The sequence below is a fragment of the Oncorhynchus mykiss genome, chromosome 26 (assembly GCF_057628025.1).
Source record: "Oncorhynchus mykiss isolate SJ-2025 chromosome 26, ASM5762802v1, whole genome shotgun sequence".
Classification (NCBI taxonomy): Eukaryota; Metazoa; Chordata; class Actinopteri; order Salmoniformes; family Salmonidae; genus Oncorhynchus; species Oncorhynchus mykiss.
Genome location: NC_143047.1, coordinates 19,397,088 through 19,415,000, shown reverse-complemented (window position 1 = coordinate 19,415,000; position 17,913 = coordinate 19,397,088). Strand labels below are relative to the sequence as shown.

The 17,913-nt window shown below is 42.6% G+C and overlaps 2 protein-coding genes across 20 annotated transcripts in view; both read left to right on the top strand.

Moving 5' to 3' along the window:
* The window catches only part of LOC110506541 (transcription factor 12), a 95,037-nt gene extending 93,555 nt beyond the window's left edge, over positions 1-1,482 (top strand). For all 19 annotated transcript variants that reach the window (XM_090222336.1, XM_090222333.1, XM_090222332.1 and 16 more), the window contains one exon: positions 1-1,482. This exon is cut by the window's left edge and continues 1,019 nt beyond it. The gene's annotated coding sequence lies outside the window, so the exon portion shown is untranslated.
* Positions 1,483-4,515: 3,033 nt separating this feature from the next.
* LOC110506540 (cingulin-like protein 1) overlaps positions 4,516-17,913 on the top strand; it is a 42,006-nt gene continuing 28,608 nt past the window's right edge. The window contains exons 1-8 of the mRNA XM_021586228.3: positions 4,516-4,692; positions 7,853-9,602; positions 11,368-11,462; positions 13,333-13,429; positions 13,978-14,079; positions 14,370-14,518; positions 15,497-15,635; positions 15,938-16,150. Coding sequence (XP_021441903.3) covers positions 7,902-9,602; positions 11,368-11,462; positions 13,333-13,429; positions 13,978-14,079; positions 14,370-14,518; positions 15,497-15,635; positions 15,938-16,150 — 2,496 coding nt within the window. The 5' untranslated portion in view covers positions 4,516-4,692; positions 7,853-7,901. The remainder of the gene's footprint in view (positions 4,693-7,852; positions 9,603-11,367; positions 11,463-13,332; positions 13,430-13,977; positions 14,080-14,369; positions 14,519-15,496; positions 15,636-15,937; positions 16,151-17,913) is intronic.

Here is a 17,913-nt window from a genome sequence, read left to right as displayed (position 1 = left end):
AACTAAAGGAAAAGGGACTTCACTGCCTTCTCATTCCTTTGCCATATAGTGTTAAATGTGAAAAAGTTTAATCGAAACGACGACCACAATATCACCTGGCCTGAATGAACTTTTCACATCATTTGTTTTCTGTTAAACATAACTAAAGAAAAAAAGTTTAAAAAAAAAACATTATTCAAAGTAATCAAAAGTTATATCTTTATTTGTAATTGTATACAAATCATTTCTCTAGGCTTCATAGTAAGGAATATGATGTCAAGCGTGAAATAGCAGAGAGGAGTTCGAAGTTATTTAGAATGGCTTTGTTTTGATCCAAGCAGTGAAGTTACTGGTGAAGGAAAGGGAAGGGGGAGCTTTAAGAGTTCACATGCTGTTAAACATCACAAACAGCTGGTCCTTCAGGTAGGTATCGTACAATGATGAACAAACGCAGTTTTGAGCAGATTTTTTTTGTTTGTTTCAGGATGAAGAACAATGGTCACCACTTACATTTTTTTATCTGTGCGCATGCTTTACTTTCTTTAAAACAAGTATTTTGGTCTTAACTCCTGGTTTTTATTCCATTTGTTTCCTTGTATACTGTCTTCCATTATTATCCACCTTTAAAACAAGGCTGCCACAGCCAGAGACAAGTAGCCTATTCTGGTGAAAATAATGTCATAGAATGAAGGATGCCATTGAAAACCACCCCAAGGAGTTTATACATTTTTTTTTTGTTGATTTTACAATCATTTTCTTTTTGTGATAAACTTGGAAACGTATTGTCGTGTTTTCTCTGACTGCATGTGGCCTTGTTCATCATTTCAGTATTCATGAGCTTGTATTCATGTTGCTGGCAGACTCTGATTGAGGTTATAATGTATGTCACTGCCTGCTCTCTCATTTCCCCCGTAATTTTCTAATGTTCTGCTGTCTGTCTCTTTGCTCCTATGTTAGACTTTTCTGTATTCCCAGATGATTTTCCTCGTATAATATATGAAAAAATACCAAAAATAAGATAAAAAAAAAACATTTGGCTTATTTTTCACTGTAGTTAGTCTTTTATACAATAATATTGTAAGAACATTTCTTGAATTCTAAATATTACTCTTTCTAGATTTTTTTAATCGAAAGTTTTGAGTAAAAAGTTTCTTACTTTATTTTACTATATTAGATAGTAAAATGCACGGTTATCCATAACCTGTCCATTATTATCCGAAACGTACAAATAGCATCCGAAAACATAGTAGGATTGTAGCTGGCAGTCTAGTACATTGAGGTATTGTACAAGCTCAAATGTCATGAAGGTGTGCTCTCCATCTTGATCTTCAGTCTCTATTGTTGGTGGATAAAAGATATGTACTTGTGTCCAAAAAGTCTAGGTATTGTTGATGCACATCAAAAACCAGCAACAAGAAATGTAACTATCTGTCTCTGTAACAGAAAACACAGCATGTAAATAACATTTATGTAGCAATAAATGTGCCATCTTTTTTAACACAATTGTGGATTTATTTCTTTCTTTGGACGCCATCTTTATTTTCTGTTTCTCCACCTTTCATTTTCCAGTTATTTCCATTCAATTTAGAATTGTGTGATTGTTTTATGAAATGACGTGCTGGTGGTGCATTTGGTTGAGCTCAATACAAGTACAGTACCATGATGTGTTCACTCAAGTGAGCTACTGACTCAACAACCCTTCCCAGGTTTTCCCCCTCAGAAGACTTTTCTACAGTGGATCTAGGCCAAATGAGGAACTCTGTGCAAGAGTGTGTTTTATAGTATGTTACTAATTTTTAAACAATATCAGTGGACCATTGTAGTCTGTATTGAATATATGTTTCTATTTTTAATAAAGTGTGATAGCAGCATACATTTAGTCTCATTTTTCAAAATGCTGTTTTCTTTTTGAATTTCATTTTATGCTCACTTACAGAATAACTTTGAGAGGGTATTACTTTTGTATTAAGTATTAAGGCATCACAAAAGAATAGACAACACATTTAGTTAAATTCAGCTGCTGTGTGCGTTGTTCACAAGTATGAAATGAAATAAAAATGGCACACTTGTCATTCACAAATTTGATCTTAAAAGGAGCCCATTGCATTTAAACAGAATGTCAACAGGCATGCAGGTCAGTGGTAGACATGCAAACATGAGGATATTTGCATGGACATTTGCAGAAGCATAGTGTTGGCTGTCCACTCCTAACTAGGAAGTCATCTGCACATATTTGTGCTGTGACATCAGTCAGCCCTCCTTGTCCAATTATAAGACAGATTTAAATCCCAGAAGTTGTCTCAGTGACCCACCACATCTGCAGAGCATTATCCTCTTGTATGTGAGATTGTGAGACAATTCCTCACGGTATCCTGACAGGCCAGATCCAAGTTCAGAGCACTGACAGAGGTGACAGACAAGAGAAGATGCTGACTGCTGTAAAGTCTGTGGATCGCTTAAGTTATGCACTGTGAATTATGACTGTCATCTTTTAAAACAGGATTTAATCTGGAATCAAAAGTTACGTATATCCCCACTTCCCCTGTAGTGTGTGTGTGTGTGTGTGTGTGTGTGTGTGTGTGTGTGTGTGTGTGTGTGTGTGTGTGTGTGTGTGTGTGTGTGTGTGTGTGTGTGTGTGTGTGTGTGTGTCTGCCTGTGTGCGTGGGTGTATTTATTCCTTCCTGCTTTTATCATGTCCGGGGGTGCTTATTTGCGGTCACCTAGAGTCATGGGCATGTTTTATATAAGAGTGGGACCACCTTGTTTGAAGGCTGACTTCCTGCGGCTCTGGCTGCCTGTGAGTGAGCCATGGTGGGCCTGCTGACAGATGAGTCTTGGCTCATATCTCTGGAGCCAAACCAGAGGGCCTACTGCCACGCAGTGGATCCCAAACCTATCTCTGTCTCTAGGTCTGTCTGTATTTCTGTCGGTCTGTGTTTGTTGATTGTTCCTTCCCACAGAACACTCCTCTTTTATTATTAAGTATCTATAGCTCCGTACATTTTCTTTTCTAAACCCAGATTGCTTTCGCAACGGACAATTTCCCCTCTTACATAGAAAGATGTTACATAAAAACATCCGCCACACCATCACAAGAGTCAAACTTGACTGTGACCTGGATGTATAGCCATTGTGTTCCATTGTCTTTCTAGAACGCCTCCAGTTTCCCTCAGCCAGGGTCAGACAGCGCACTCTACTGAGCATGCTTGGAGGTCCCAGCTGCTGCACCTCGGAGGAGAACAGAGCTCCTATTGTGCAGCACTGTAACACAACATAGCGCCAGAGAGTTGAGATTAAAGACACATTTACAGCCCACACTCTCAGTCCTCTCACAGACACAGAAATGAAAACACAGTGGGCCACAACAAAGGGAGGGGGCAGCTAAGGAACAAATCAAATGTGGCTGATGCCCTTTGCTATCCTCTAAACAAAATAACTGTGATTTTAACGTTTATTAAAGTCCTTGTGTGAGACATTGAAATGCCTACTCTGTGCCACAACAAGGACTGAGGGCAATTGTTGGGGGGGTTTCTTTCTCAAGGTTCAGAGCAACTAAAGAATGAGAATTATACATTTTTTTATCATCATGCTTGGGAACTAGGTGTAAAAAATTATGGGAAGTATTGTAATAGAAATATAAAAATATATGTTATTATACTGTAATAACTCTGTAATGTGTTCTTTTATAGCACTGTAATGTTCACAAAAATCACAAATAAACACAGCTAATTTGGGAGGTTTCTTGTAGGTCGGACTTCATACTTTATTAAAGTGCCTGTATAACAGTGTATAACAGCAGCCAGAGTAATCACTAGGCAAATTGCATAGAGGTAAGTGATTATCCACTAGATGACGCTATTGGTCTTAAAAATAGATTAGAAAATTGGGAGTGGTCCACACAGTACAGTGAATCCATATGCTTCAGTAAACATACATTATCTGCGTACAAATAATAACAATTTTAAATAAACAACCAAAAAAACAAGTTCAACTATTAATTGCGGACTTTTCAGCTATATTTTCTTTGGTAGCTTTATTGTAACCACAAATCCCTAGTTGGGCTAATGGAAAACCCATTAACTGGGCCTGAAGGATTTTGTACAATAGCTCACCAATATTTTCATTTATGATTAATGTTGACGATATAGTGCGTGATGGACCCTGCCATATGACGTGTTCCATACAGTATACATTTTAATTTTAATTCACAAATTACAATCAACATCAACATGGGCTATTCATACTCAAATCAGCATGATGGACTTTAGCAGGGCCTAACTATTTTTTTTATTTTTTATTTTATTTAACCTTAATTTAACTAGGCAAGTCAGTTAAGAACAAAGTATTATTTACAATGACGGACTACTAAACTGTTGCAACTGTGGGTCACAACAGAGTATCTTCGAAACTGACAAAGGGATACTTTGTCAAACAGGTCGATTGACAAAAATTTGGGACTGTTCAAGTTGGCATTGTCAATCTGTTCCTAGGTCAGTGTTTTGAGGTTTAGCAGTAGGGTTTGAGATGGGCGGGTTTACAGAGTTCTTAGCAGGGGGCGGGGATTGCAGAGCTTCAGGCGTCTTTAAACTGAACTGACTCAGTAAACATGACCTGCAACAAATAGATTTTGAACAATTCCGTGGAGCATGTCACTTAAACTTTTGGCCATTATTGAACAACTAATACGCGATTATTGTTCGTAAAGCCCAGCTGGTAAGTGACAAGTTTCTCTTCTTGCATTTGTTGTTACAGTAGTTATTGAATGCGTCATAGCGTGGGAACTTTAGGTTACTGACTGGGCAGTGGCCGCTTTAAGCACATATGCAGATAAATGGTTTACTTGTTTAAAATAATAATCATAGAGAAAACTACATTTAAAATATCGTGTTATTTCATGTTAATGTAAATAAGAAGTTAAACCACCTGTTGTACCCTAAACCAAAGCATCAGTAAAAACTTTTGAAAACTTTGCTCATCTTGCCCTGTTCGCAATTTTTTTTTTACAGAATAATTCTATTAAGTCAATAGATATTAAAGAAGAATATGTTTGTATACAATTTATACATTGTATAAATTACTTTCAGTATGTATTTAGAATTTGAAGAATTGTTGTAAACTAAATTAATCTATTCAGCATTAAAAAAATATTTTTAATCAAACATGTTACACATTCTTTAATATCATATACCACATTCTGTAATATGAATAGATTAATTCATGTTTTCAGTATGCAAAAATTATTAAAGTCATGCATGGCTATATTTACCAAAGAGCAAATTCCTTTGAATAAGATGTCTGCCTCTTTTCTCCTGGGTTTCCATTACATTCTGTTATTTACTTGGTATGAATGCATGAGATCTACATGTCATAACATGCTATAAGTAACTGATATTCTTCCATAAATAATCTGTTTAAGGGATTTTGAATTATGAATTGCATAATATTTCTAAGGCTTAATAGCTCTCCCTGGAATATGAATACACTCAATCTGTCACGAGTACAGTAATAATATCAAATCTGCCATGAATGTAACTCTTTTCTATTCAGTTTTTAATCTGCAATCAAGGCAGTGTCCTATTGTGCTCTCCTATAGTTGTCTTTTAGAGGCCTGAATGGTGTATTGTGATAACAACACACCCCCAGGATGTAGAGAATCAGAATCAGTGCACTGTATATGTAGATTATTCTCCTTTTTTTCTGTTCTCAATATTTCCCTGGAAAGATCAAAGGCAGGGACATCCTAACCCACTCTCAGCACTGACCGTTGGTCTGAGGTGTAGGGGGACAGTGGCGAGGGTAGTGCTCTAGTTATGGATTGCAGGGGAACAGGGGGGAGAAGTTGGCTCAGCAAGTGTTTCCTCCCTTGCAGAGAGTAACACAATGAGAGGAAAAGAGCTGCACTCACACCTCACAGCCCTTGTGTTGTTGGATACATGTGATACTTGGAGTGAAAGAGGCTATTGTGTCGTCTTCTGCTGTTTTCTGTCCTCCACAGTGCCTTCCCTTTTGGATAAGGGGCTAACTTGGCCTCATTGTTCATCCTTCCAATCAATGGTTGGAAAGTATGAGGTTCTGTCCTCTGAGTATTAATAGAATCAGGAAGAGCCTGCTGCATCGCTTCTATTCTCCCTGTCACACCTGATAACAACATGCTGGTTCAGTTCTGTAGAGCAGTATACAACACTCGTTTTCAGTTTGAAAGAGTGATTTATTGAGATTTCCTCAAAGGCCTTGCGGGCATGTCTGTGCATTTCATTACAAAGTTACATTATCTGCTGTCACCTTTGTTTCCTGCCCTCCCATCCCTATCACCATTTGTCCTGCTATTGTAACACCAGGCCATTCATGACATTCATCTATGTATTTGTTTGTTTGGGGGTGGAATAGGACATAATCAACTGAGCCTACAGGTCTCTGATAAGAGCCCATTGTCTATACAAACACATGATGTCCACTGATGTCTGGGATGCTGTGTGTCTCTGCTGGCCTTCCTGTTAGCTGATACATACCTGTTTGTCAGGGTCAAATGTCCCTATGCTCTGTCCTCAGCTTCAGACTACACACTACTTGTAATCTGGCAGATAATTCACAAATATTATATTTCTTTACTCAGAAGACACTCAGATATTTGAGACCAAAGAACTTGATCTCTACTTTATCTGTGTGTTATAATGTGAATACCCAATAGTATCAAGGTGGTCTAAATATTCAGTTACTTGTGTATATTTTTGGCAAGTATAGTAGAAAACAGTTGAACCTATCAGCACAGGTTCCTGTCTTCAGTGGTGTAGTGCCTCTCTTAATGCTGTGGTGTTAAGTGGGGTTGATGACAATGGCCCTGCTGTAGGTCTGTTACCCTGCTCCTCCCATGGTACACTGTTACACCGACCAGGGCCCTCTACAGGGACTGCAAATCACAGTGCATTTTACAAGGATTGGCAGAGGTTGGTTCAATAGATTCACAGATAGATAGACAGACAGACAGACACACACACACACACACACACACACACACACACACACACACACACACACACAAACACATTCACTAGCAAAGACATTCAAAAAGGTTACTGTATAGGCTACGGCTACTTACAGTCATAGGATTTCCAGGTGTAGTGTGACATATCGTTGGAGTCTGTCGCTATGCTGTAATACCAGTTTTTATTGTTAGGCCATTAGACCTGAATACACCTTTATGTACAGTAATTATTCATTCACACCATGTATATAATTATTCACTTATGCCTGTTAGTAACAGCCAATTACAGCGCATTAAGATGCCAGTTAGTAACCTGCTTGTTATGGTTTCGTATACAGTACCTGGTCATATTTGCCCTTCAAAAGAGTGTAGGAATTGTTGACTCACTGTTTTTCAAGTTCAGTGTGTTGATAAAGACTGGCCTCTCTTATGTTATTTTAGGGCAGTGCAGTGCCTCACTCCTTCATTGGCAGGAAAAGGGAGTACCAAGTCAGTTGCCCAACTGAATGCTTTGCACCGTATTTAACCCAACCTCTCTGAATCAGAGAGGTGCAGGGGGCTGCCTTAATCGGCGTCATCGGCGCCCAGGGAGCAGTTGTTGTTGTTTTTGGGGGTTAACTGGGGCAGAATGGCAGATTTTTCCACCTTGCCGGCTCAGGAATCAAACCTTTCGGTTACTGGCCCAAAGCTCTTAACTGCTAGGCAACCTGTGGTGGAGCTGAACAGTTAGGGTGCTCTCTGTGGAACCACTCTCTAGACACAGAGACCGTTAAGTACAGAAAAAAGGAAAATTAGACCAGATGACATAATCAAATATTGTGAGGCTTTAAACTCTCATTAGCAGGCCATGGAGCAGTGAAACATTTGCTGACTATGTCCCTTTTTTTGCAGAGGTGGGCCTGATCCAGCAAGAGGGATTTGTTCTCTTGCTGCATTCCTGATGGAGTCGTACAGAGTCAATCAACCGGCCCGCTCTTCCAGGCCTCACAATGGAGCTGGCTCCTATGGCCTCAGCATTAGGGTCCAGGGGATTGATGGACACCCCTACGTGGTGCTGAACAACCAGGACTGTGGGTCCAACTCCTATACAGATCCTAATAGTAACGGCTACAATGACACACAGGGCTCCTTTATTGACAACTACCATGAGTATGACTTCAAAGGAAGCAGAGAGGCTGTTTCTGACAGCCCCTTTGTTGAGTACAGGTCCCAGAAACAGATGCAGTTTGGGGGCTCTCACAATGGAGTCACAGAGCAGGGGAAGAAGCCAGCATCCACCCTGCTGAACTTCCAGAGACACCCAGAGATCCTCAAGCCTTATGACCCAGAGAACAACACCTTGAACCTGGACTGTAACCACAGCCTGCCTCCCCGGCCGATGTCCCTGGCGGAGACTGGGAGCACCTACCAGGGCTCTTCTCCCAGATCCACCTCCCCAGTAGTCGCCCATGCCGGGTCATCCAGCCTGGATCATAGGAGGAGTCCTGCCCTGCAGGAGAGAACACAGCCCCAGCCCCAGCCCCAGCCCCAGCCCCAGCCCCAGACCCAGCCCCAGCCCAAGCCCCAGCCCCAGACAGCCCCCTCTAAGCCTCAAACCAAACGAGTCCAGTCTCAATCCAAGCCTCAAGCCCAGCTGGCTCAGCCACAGTCTAAGCCTCAGACCCAGGTGGCCCAGCCCCAGTCCAAACTCAAGCACCTGTCCAAACCCCAACCCCAGTCTCTGCCACAATCCAAACCCCAGTCTCCTCCCCAGTCTCAGTCTCCACCCCAGTCCCAGCTGCCCCAACGCGTCCCCATACCCCAGCCCTATGCTGTGTCCAGACCTCCCAGTGAGCAGACCAAGGCTTCCTGCCGGTCCGCCAGCTCCATTAGCAGTGCCAACTCTAGTCTGGAGCGCAGCCGCCATGAGCCAGACATCCTCCCCCTGCGCAGAGTTGACTCTAGCGGCCCCGTGCTGCAGTCCTCGTCCCGCTCCCGCCACTCCTCTACCTCCTCTACCGACCAGTTGGAGGCGCTGTACGCAGATACCATCAACCGCCACCAGAACCGACGCTACATCCCCTTCCAACCCGGCACGGGCCGAGACATCGACACAGGCTCCATCCCCGGCGTGGACGAGCTCATCGATAAGTTTGATGGTAAGGATGGTGGTCACCAGCGACGGGGCAGGGCGGGCCGCAGGAACAGGATCAATCCAGAGGACAGGAAGCGCTCTAGGAGTGTGGACAGCGCCCTCCCCTTTAGCCTCCGGGGAGAGTCGGAATACATGGATGAGTTTAGCAAGAACCAGGGGAGGTCCACGGAGCACGTCCTCCGCCCCTCACAGCTGCATCTGCAGAAGGTGTCTGGGAGTAAAGACTCCTGGGTGACAGCGGTGGAGGGGAAGCCAAGTGCCAAAGCTTCGGCCTGTGGTAGCAGTGCTCCAGGCTCCCCTCAGAGCATGACCTCTAAAGCAGCAGGCTCCATCCAGGGGTATAAGGTGGTGCTAAATCGCTCCTCTACGTTACCCCTGGACAGTACAGATGCTGAGGATGGTCAGTCTTCACCAAACACAAAGATTTTAACAAGTGTGGCTACAACCTCACTATCCAAGCCTTCCTCTAACTTTGTCAAGAAGCCTAATGCAGAGATGGATGTGCAGGTAAACAATACATTATTTATGATTACAGTTAGGTTAGTTGTTTAACAAATCATTCTCTATTACTACGTACAGTGCCTTGTGAAAGTATTCGGCCCCCTTGAACTTTGCGACCTTTTGCCACATTTCAGGCTTCAAACATAAAGATATAAAACTGTATTTTTTTGTGAAGAATCAACAACATGTGGGACACAATCATGAAGTGGAACGACATTTATTGGATATTTCAAACTTTTTTAACAAATAAAAAACTGAAAAATTGGGCGTGCAAAATTATTCAGCCCCTTTACTTTCAGTGCAGCAAACTCTCTCCAGAAGTTCAGTGAGGATCTCTGAATGATCCAATGTTGACCTAAATGACTAATGATGATAAATACAATCCACCTGTGTGTAATAAAGTCTCCATATAAATGCACCTGCACTGTGATAGTCTCAGAGGTCCGTTAAAAGCGCAGAGAGCATCATGAAGAACAAGGAACACACCAGGCAGGTCCGAGATACTGTTGTGAAGATGTTTAAAGCCGGATTTGGATACAAAAAGATTTCCCAAGCTTTAAACATCCCAAGGAGAACTGTGCAAGTATAATAATATTGAAATGGAAGGAGTATCAGACCACTGCAAATCTACCAAGACCTGGCCGTCCCTCTAAACTTTCAGCTCATACAAGGAGAAGACTGATCAGAGATGCAGCCAAGAGGCCCATGATCACTCTGGATGAACTGCAGAGATCTACAGCTGAGGTGGGAGACTCTGTCCATAGGACAACAATCAGTCGTATATTGCACAAATCTGGCCTTTATGGAAGAGTGGCAAGAAGAAAGCCATTTCTTAAAGATATCCATCCAAAGTGTTGTTTAAAGTTTGCCACAAGCCACCTGTGAGACACACCAAACATGTGGAAGAAGGTGCTCTGGTCAGATGAAACCAAAATTGAACTTTTTGGCAACAATGCAAGATGTTATGTTTGGCGTCAAAGTAACACAGCTCATCACCCTGAACACACCATCCCCACTGTCAAACATGGTGGTGGCAGCATCATGGTTTGGGCTTGCTTTTCTTCAGCAGGGACAGGGAAGATGGTTAAAATTGATGGGAAGATGGATGGAGCCAAATACAGGACCATTCTGGAAGAAAACCTGATGGAGTCTGCAAAAGACCTGAGACTGGGACGGAGATTTGTCTTCCAACAAGACAATGATCCATAACATAAAGCAAAATCTACAATGGAATGGTTCAAAAATAAACATATCCAGGTGTTAGAATGGCCAAGTCAAAGTCCAGACCTGAATCCAATCGAGAATCTGTGGAAAGAACTGAAAACTGCTGTTCACAAATGCTCTCCATCCAACCTCACTGAGCTCGAGCTGTTTTTCAAGGAGGAATGGGAAAAAATGTCAGTCTCTCGATGTGCAAAACTGATAGAGACATACCCCAAGCGACTTACAGCTGTAATCGCAGCAAAAGGTGGCGCTACAAAGTATTAACTTAAGGGGGCTGAATAATTTTGCACGACCAATTTTTCAGTTTTTGATTTGTTAAAAAAGTTTGAAATATCCAATAAATGTTGTTCCACTTCATGATTGTGTCCCACTTGTTGTTGATTCTTCACAAAAAATACAGTTTTATATCTTTATGTTTGAAGCCTGAAATGTGGCAAAAGGTCGCAAAGTTCAAGGGGGCCGAATACTTTCGCAAGGCACTGTAACTGCATGTGAAATTATCTGTCAGAACTCTGATGACTCTCTGCTTATTTCCTCTTGCATCCAGGTGACACCTGATCTTTTGAAAGGTCAGCAGGAGCTTTCACAACAAACACATGAAGAGACGGCAAAACAGATTTTGTTTAATTACCTCAAGGATGGGTGAGTTTTTACCTCACTGATGTAATGTTCCTGGTTCATTTTATCGCACAACAATTTCCAGTTTTACAGCAATGTCCATTAAATCTAAAGGGTATTAATGGTAGATTTTTTGTACGAATTGGTAATATACACTAGTAGGCAACGTGATGATGCCATGAGTATCACTTTCACTATGCAGCGGGCAGTAAACTGCACAGTCTAAACATAGCATGTGCCAAGTTACACTCTTATAGCTGCAATATGTAACTTTTTGGGCTACCCCACCAAATTTACATAGAAATTCACATAGAAATATGTGTTATAGCGCTGTCATTCTCATTAAAAGCAGTGGTAGATATGTTCTATGTGCGCTATTTCTATACTTCCCAATCTTAAATTTTGTTTTTGCCTTTTTTACTTTCGGTTTTGTACACCAGCTTCAAACACCTTAAAATACAATATTTTTAGTTGTGAAAAAAAATATTTTACAGGGGTTTAGATAGTACAATGATTCTATACAGTATACTTGCTTCTTTTGCCACATAAACTGAAATGAAGCAAACTATTAAACATTTTGCAAACAGGAAATAGAGGAACAATTTCTTCATAGTGCATCTTTAAGTAATATGCACCATTTGAAAAAAAAGAAACATGGGAGCACTTAAACGTTTTTTATCTGAGTCTGACTGTTTGTGATAAAAGTGAAGGAATTTATACTCCCATTCAGTCTCCTCCTCCATTTCTAAACTGTGGTCGATGCAGCTGCTTAGTGGTGTTTGTTCGTCTTCCCATTTCTCTTTCTCCCTGTCTCTCTCTCCCTCTCTACTGAGGAATGTAGGGTATCAACCCTGCTCTACTTATCACCTGATTCTTGATGTTCTCCTTTCACCCTACGCTGTAAATCCCATCCCTTACAGTAGGGGGAAATGGAGGAGTTAAGGGTGATACATGATGGTTTATATTATTAAATAGTAATATGAGGTGCTAGACAGTTTTGTTGTTGTTCAGTACCAAGGTACACCAGCTAAAGTTTGGTTTCACGCTCTAAAAGTTTTATAGCTAGACTAGGTCTGGGGGGGGGGGGGGGTTACAAAGCTTAAACCAAGTATGTTCGTCAAGAAAGTCTGAAAGTCTGAAAGTCCAGTGCATATATCCAATAGGATAACATGTCAATCACAGCACCAGTAAAGTTGGATCTTAGAGTACCTATCCAATCCCAGGTCAAATTCTGTCTCTCACAGAGCATTGTGTCATGGTTGGACTGTACATTTGTGTCCATGGTTTTAGAAGTTTTGTATTTTAAATCCTAAACTTCTAAAGAGCCTCAGTTCCTCAGTGTCTACATTCCATGTGTGCTCCAGGCTTTTTCGATGCCCAGTGAGTTCAGGAAACTGCTTTTGGTGTGTCAGGTCACAGGTCAAGGGTCAGAAGTCAATGGAAAGGAACACAGATGGAAGTGGTGTTCTGACACTGAGTCATCAAAGAAAGGACAAACATTCACCAGCTGAAGTTATAAAACATGAAGGAGGGGGGCTAGAACTTCCCTGTCAGGTAGTGGAATGGAATGGAACCATAGAACCTTTCCCCTGGTTGTGGCCGATATAGGAAGAGAGAGGGTGCACCCTGCATACAGCCAGGTTCTATAGCAGGGCCAGGGATTCCCCTGCGTGTGCCTCCTAATGGATGGGCATAATGAGGTTGACCGGGTCGCGAGGTGACACATCAAAGCAGTTGGCCCCCGGCAGAGCAGGAACCAGAACAGTCTGGGATTAGACCCTAATCTGATCCACCTACCCCACACACAGAGACCCCTCTTTACCTTCAAATCAGCCGAGTGTGGGAGTGCACCAGTGTTCTGACTGTGTGTGTGCGTGTGTGTGTGTCCCCGCAGGAGCACTGATAATGAGGACACCACTAAGAGGAAGGTCAACCTGGTGTTTGAGAAGATACAGACATTAAAGTCGCGGGCAGCGGGGAGCGACAACAAAGTGAGGCATTGTTGTGGAGTTGTTGTAATTTAACTCAACAAACAGCTAAATCTGTGAGCCTCTTATCTTAGCCTTAGTCCAGAAGCTTTCACTTGGTGAGCAGCATACAACGCACCAGGCTGTGTTTACCTAGCATTGACAACAGCCACTGTAATTACCACCTCCATCAGTGGAGGCTGGTGGGAGGAGCTATAGGAGGATGCGCTCATTGTATTGGCTGGAATGTAATAAATGGAACGGTATCAAACACATCATACATATGGAAACCACATGTTTGACTCCATTCCATATATTCCATTCCAGCCAGTAGCTCCTCCCACCAGCCTCCACTGACCGCCATGTATAAACCTGTGCATTATGGGGAGAAACTAGTCACCACCCTTCCTTTTGTTCACTGAGATCTGCCATGAACCAAAGCAACCAACATGTTTTTGTATTTTACGAAAATAAGACATCTTAGAGTAATGCTATCGTGCAAACATATTGTGAGTGATTTTGAAAAGGTAAATTGATTCAAATATAACTCCTGTCTCTGTTCCCCCTCCCAGTCTCCTGACATGGCTACCCAAGCCAAAGCCCTACAGGAACAGAGGGTAGCACTAGAGAAGGAAGTTGTTGAACTGAAAAAGCAGCTGGAGGAGCAAACCAAGGTAATACTATGATGCCATGTCAGACATGTTGAACCTAGCTGCTATCTTGCATGTCTGTGCAGGACATGAGAATCCCTGGCTCCCGCCTCTTAAGACACAATAATCCTATTGGTGCTAATACCTAACTTAAGCGGACCAGTTGACATCACAGCCACTGAGTTTGTTGGTTAGATACTGTCAAAACTGTAATTCAGATACTGTACTATGAACGCCATGCATTTCATATTTATTTGGTGTGGTGAGAGGAATGGTGTTTTATTAAAGTGTGTGTGTGTCCTTGCGTGTTAAAGAAGCAGATGGGTCTGACTGAGGCCCATGAAAAGGCCGGAGCGGGGGTGAAGGTCCTGCAGACGGAGCTGGAGAGGAGCCAGGAGGAATGCTCCCGACTGAGGGACAAACTGGCCAAAACAGAGGCTGAGCTCCGCACCACATTGGAGGAGTAAGTGACTGACCACCAGACCAGGGCATACACTGTGAGGCAAGGAGTGACAGGTCGACAAAGCCCGGCTTAAGAAACCAGCACAATGGGGATAATCCTCAGATTTAAGACTCTTATCGGGGGAAAGTTGTTTATCTATATCTTTTTTTTTGTGGAAGAGAAAGTTGTAGGTTGTTTTTTGTAGTCACAGGATGATTATAATGTGTTCCTTGGGCTTGCAATCTCTTTTCGGCCATTAGAGTTTCTGTCTTAGTCTGAAAATAATGGCCCCCTATAGTTCTCCTTCCCCTCTGACATGTTGTGTTAATGTACACTGCAGAGTCCCACCAAAGCCCTAGAAAGTGATGAGTGTATATCATCATGGCTTAAATGTCTGTTGATGTTGGACTAGTCTGTTAAACCTGGGGATGGATTTGTTGATCCTGATCATGGACAATCACAATAGAGACTGGCCGTCCTGGTGGATATCAGCTGACAGTGGAGGCCCTGTGGAGCCAGACTCCCCTGTAATCTAACGACATAGAGACGTCTATGTCATGGACTCCATAGAAATAAGAGACAGAGACAGAGAGGGGCCTGCCTTATTTAGAAAGAATCACTCAACTACTCTCAGCCATTGTATAATTGATTCAATTTTTCAAGAATGGATTCTCTATTTTGAAAAAGGTTAATGTCAGTATGTGGGAATAAGTACACTGAGCTGGCGAATAAGTAGTGTTCAGTCTACTTACTCTACATCTGCGTGCATGACCCCCTGTCACTAAACAGACCCTCTCTGTGTTGAAGAGGGCAGGTGGTGTGACTGTGATGTGATTGGTAGATCAGTGCCCAGGTGCTCATCATAGCTCCTGTTAGCCTGGAGAACAGGCGTTTCTGACAGAGCGCAGGTGGTATCGTTCCATTGTGTGAAGCAGGGTGCAGGTGTTCAGGTGATGGTGTGTGTGTTGTGACTGTATGCTGCTCTGTGTGGTCGGGCAGGCTGTTCCAGGTGAAGATGGAGAGGGAGCAGTACCAGACGGAGATCAGGGACCTGCAGGACCAGCTGTCAGAGATGCACGACGAGCTGGATGGCGCCAAGACGGTCGTGACCGACGGAGAGAAGGATGCCATGATGGAGGTAAAACACAGGCCAGGTCCCACAACTCTCAGAGGAGAGAGCGTTGACATAGAATAGCTTAGCGGCCTGCATGGAAATGCTTTGCAGTCCCATAATAACCGCCATGTCAATACCATTGTAGTGCCAGTGTTGGTAATGTGTAAACATGTTATTCTTACTGGCACATTTGCTGAAGCAGAATTTCTCAGCAATAATGGCAGTGCTGGAGATTTCTGTGCACATCACCTGTTAAGGTAGCGGTTAATCTCAGGGTGAGATTTTAGCGAGACACTGTCACCAATTCCTCCTCTCCTCCTATGTAGGAGCTGATGCAAATTAAGCTGGACTTACAGGAGGTGCTGCTGGCCAAGGAGGAGCAGGAGGAGGTGCTGAGGAGGAGGGAGAGGGAGCTGACTGCCCTGAAGGGAGCACTGAAGGAGGAGGTGGCCACACACGACCAGGAGGTGGATAAACTGAGGGAGCAGTATGAGAAGGAGATCCGCAAGCTGCAGGCGTCTGTGGAGAAGGCCAAACAGGTAACTTAGGACATTCTTGGTCCCTTGTGTCATGGTCCCTTGTAGGCTTTGTGTAGTTCCTGGTTGATACGGGGACGTCCCTGAGGACATTTTTAGGTCGTTCTTTGGACGCTGTGTCATGGTCCCGTGGAGGTTTTGTCTAGTTCCCGGTTTGTCCCGGGACGCCACCTGATGGTTGCAAAGAAACGTTCTCCCCCACAAAAAAAACAACATTTTAACCAGGGCACACAAACATTTTAACCAGGGCACACAAACATTTTAACCAGGGCACACAAACATTTTAACCAGGGCACACAAACATTTTAACCAGGGCACACAAACATTTTAACCAGGGCACACAAACATTTTAACCAGGGCACATTTTAACCAGGGCACATTTTAACCAGGGCACATTTTAACCAGGGCACACGCACCCTACTTTCTTTATACATCACCCCACCACTTACCTTAAAACCCCCAAACCCCCATATATTTCATTACTTTACTTATAATGGTTTGGGACACGTGGGACCATCACGTGACAAAAATCTCCAGGGAACTATGACCCAATGTCCCAAGAACCTTCAGGGGACCATGACACAATATCACAAGGATGCCCAAAAACATCCTCGGGAAGGCCCCGCTACTAACCAGAAACTAGACAGAGGACCATGACACAACGTCCCAAGAACATTCTAAAAACATCCCCGCGACAAACCGGGAACAATAAAAAGGTCCCCCAGAGAACGTTCCCTTGGGTACATCACGCAACGCTTTTAGAAAGTTCAGTGGGATAACGTTGTGTCGAAACCCTTAAGGGATCTAATGGAAATGTCGCCAAATGTCCTCAAGACGTCACCTGTTTGCTGGGTGTATTGATGTTAATGGGAGATTTGGGCAAACCCTTGAGTATGGCATCACGTGTACTTTGGGTAGTAAAAGTGTTTGTTTAGAAGGTTTGTTTGGGAAGGTTTTTGTTGCCATATGTTCGGCATCAGTAGATATTCGATAGCTTTGAAGTGAAATGAAATTTCGGCCAGCTTCAAAGTTGTGCCTCAAAATTAAGCTTAATTTTAGTAACTAACACAATAGGACCGTCTTACCTCGAACAAAAAAATGCTTTACGTTGTTTTTGTTATGACTGTGTATTGGAATTGGAAAAATAAGATTACGCCCCCATCATTGTCTACCAGCTGTTAAGATATTTCATTGGTTTGGAACAAGTAAATAATGATTGCTATCCAAAGGCCATTGAATTTGTATAAATTTAGTGTTCCATTGTTTATTTAATGAGGAAATGAAACCCTCATTATGTGTTATTATAAGGAAATCAGGCCTTTGTGTTTATTGAGATTAAAATGTTACATACAGTATGCATACTTGAATGAATGTCTGGAAAGTCCTCTAGGAGTTAGTGAATCATTGGCTGCATGGTGCCAGTGTTAGAGAATGTCATAGTTCTATACATGAACTGCTCTACTCCTCTCTCTTCTTGCACTTGCCTAACTGCATTTCACTGCACACACTGTAATAACAACCCCAGCTGAAGGCTGAAAAACAAGTCTGAAAACGGTTCAACTGTGCTGGGAAAAAACACTCCCTTCTCTGTAGTTCAGCTGAACCAACCAAGATTAAAAAAAGACTCAGCTATACAATCCAGTAAAACCAATTTGTCATCACTTTTCATGGGAACTTATTGGACTCTGTTTACCCTAGATGACATATAGTGTCATTAAGAAGCTTTAGGACCTATTTCATGATGTTGAGGTGTGATTTTGCTGTAA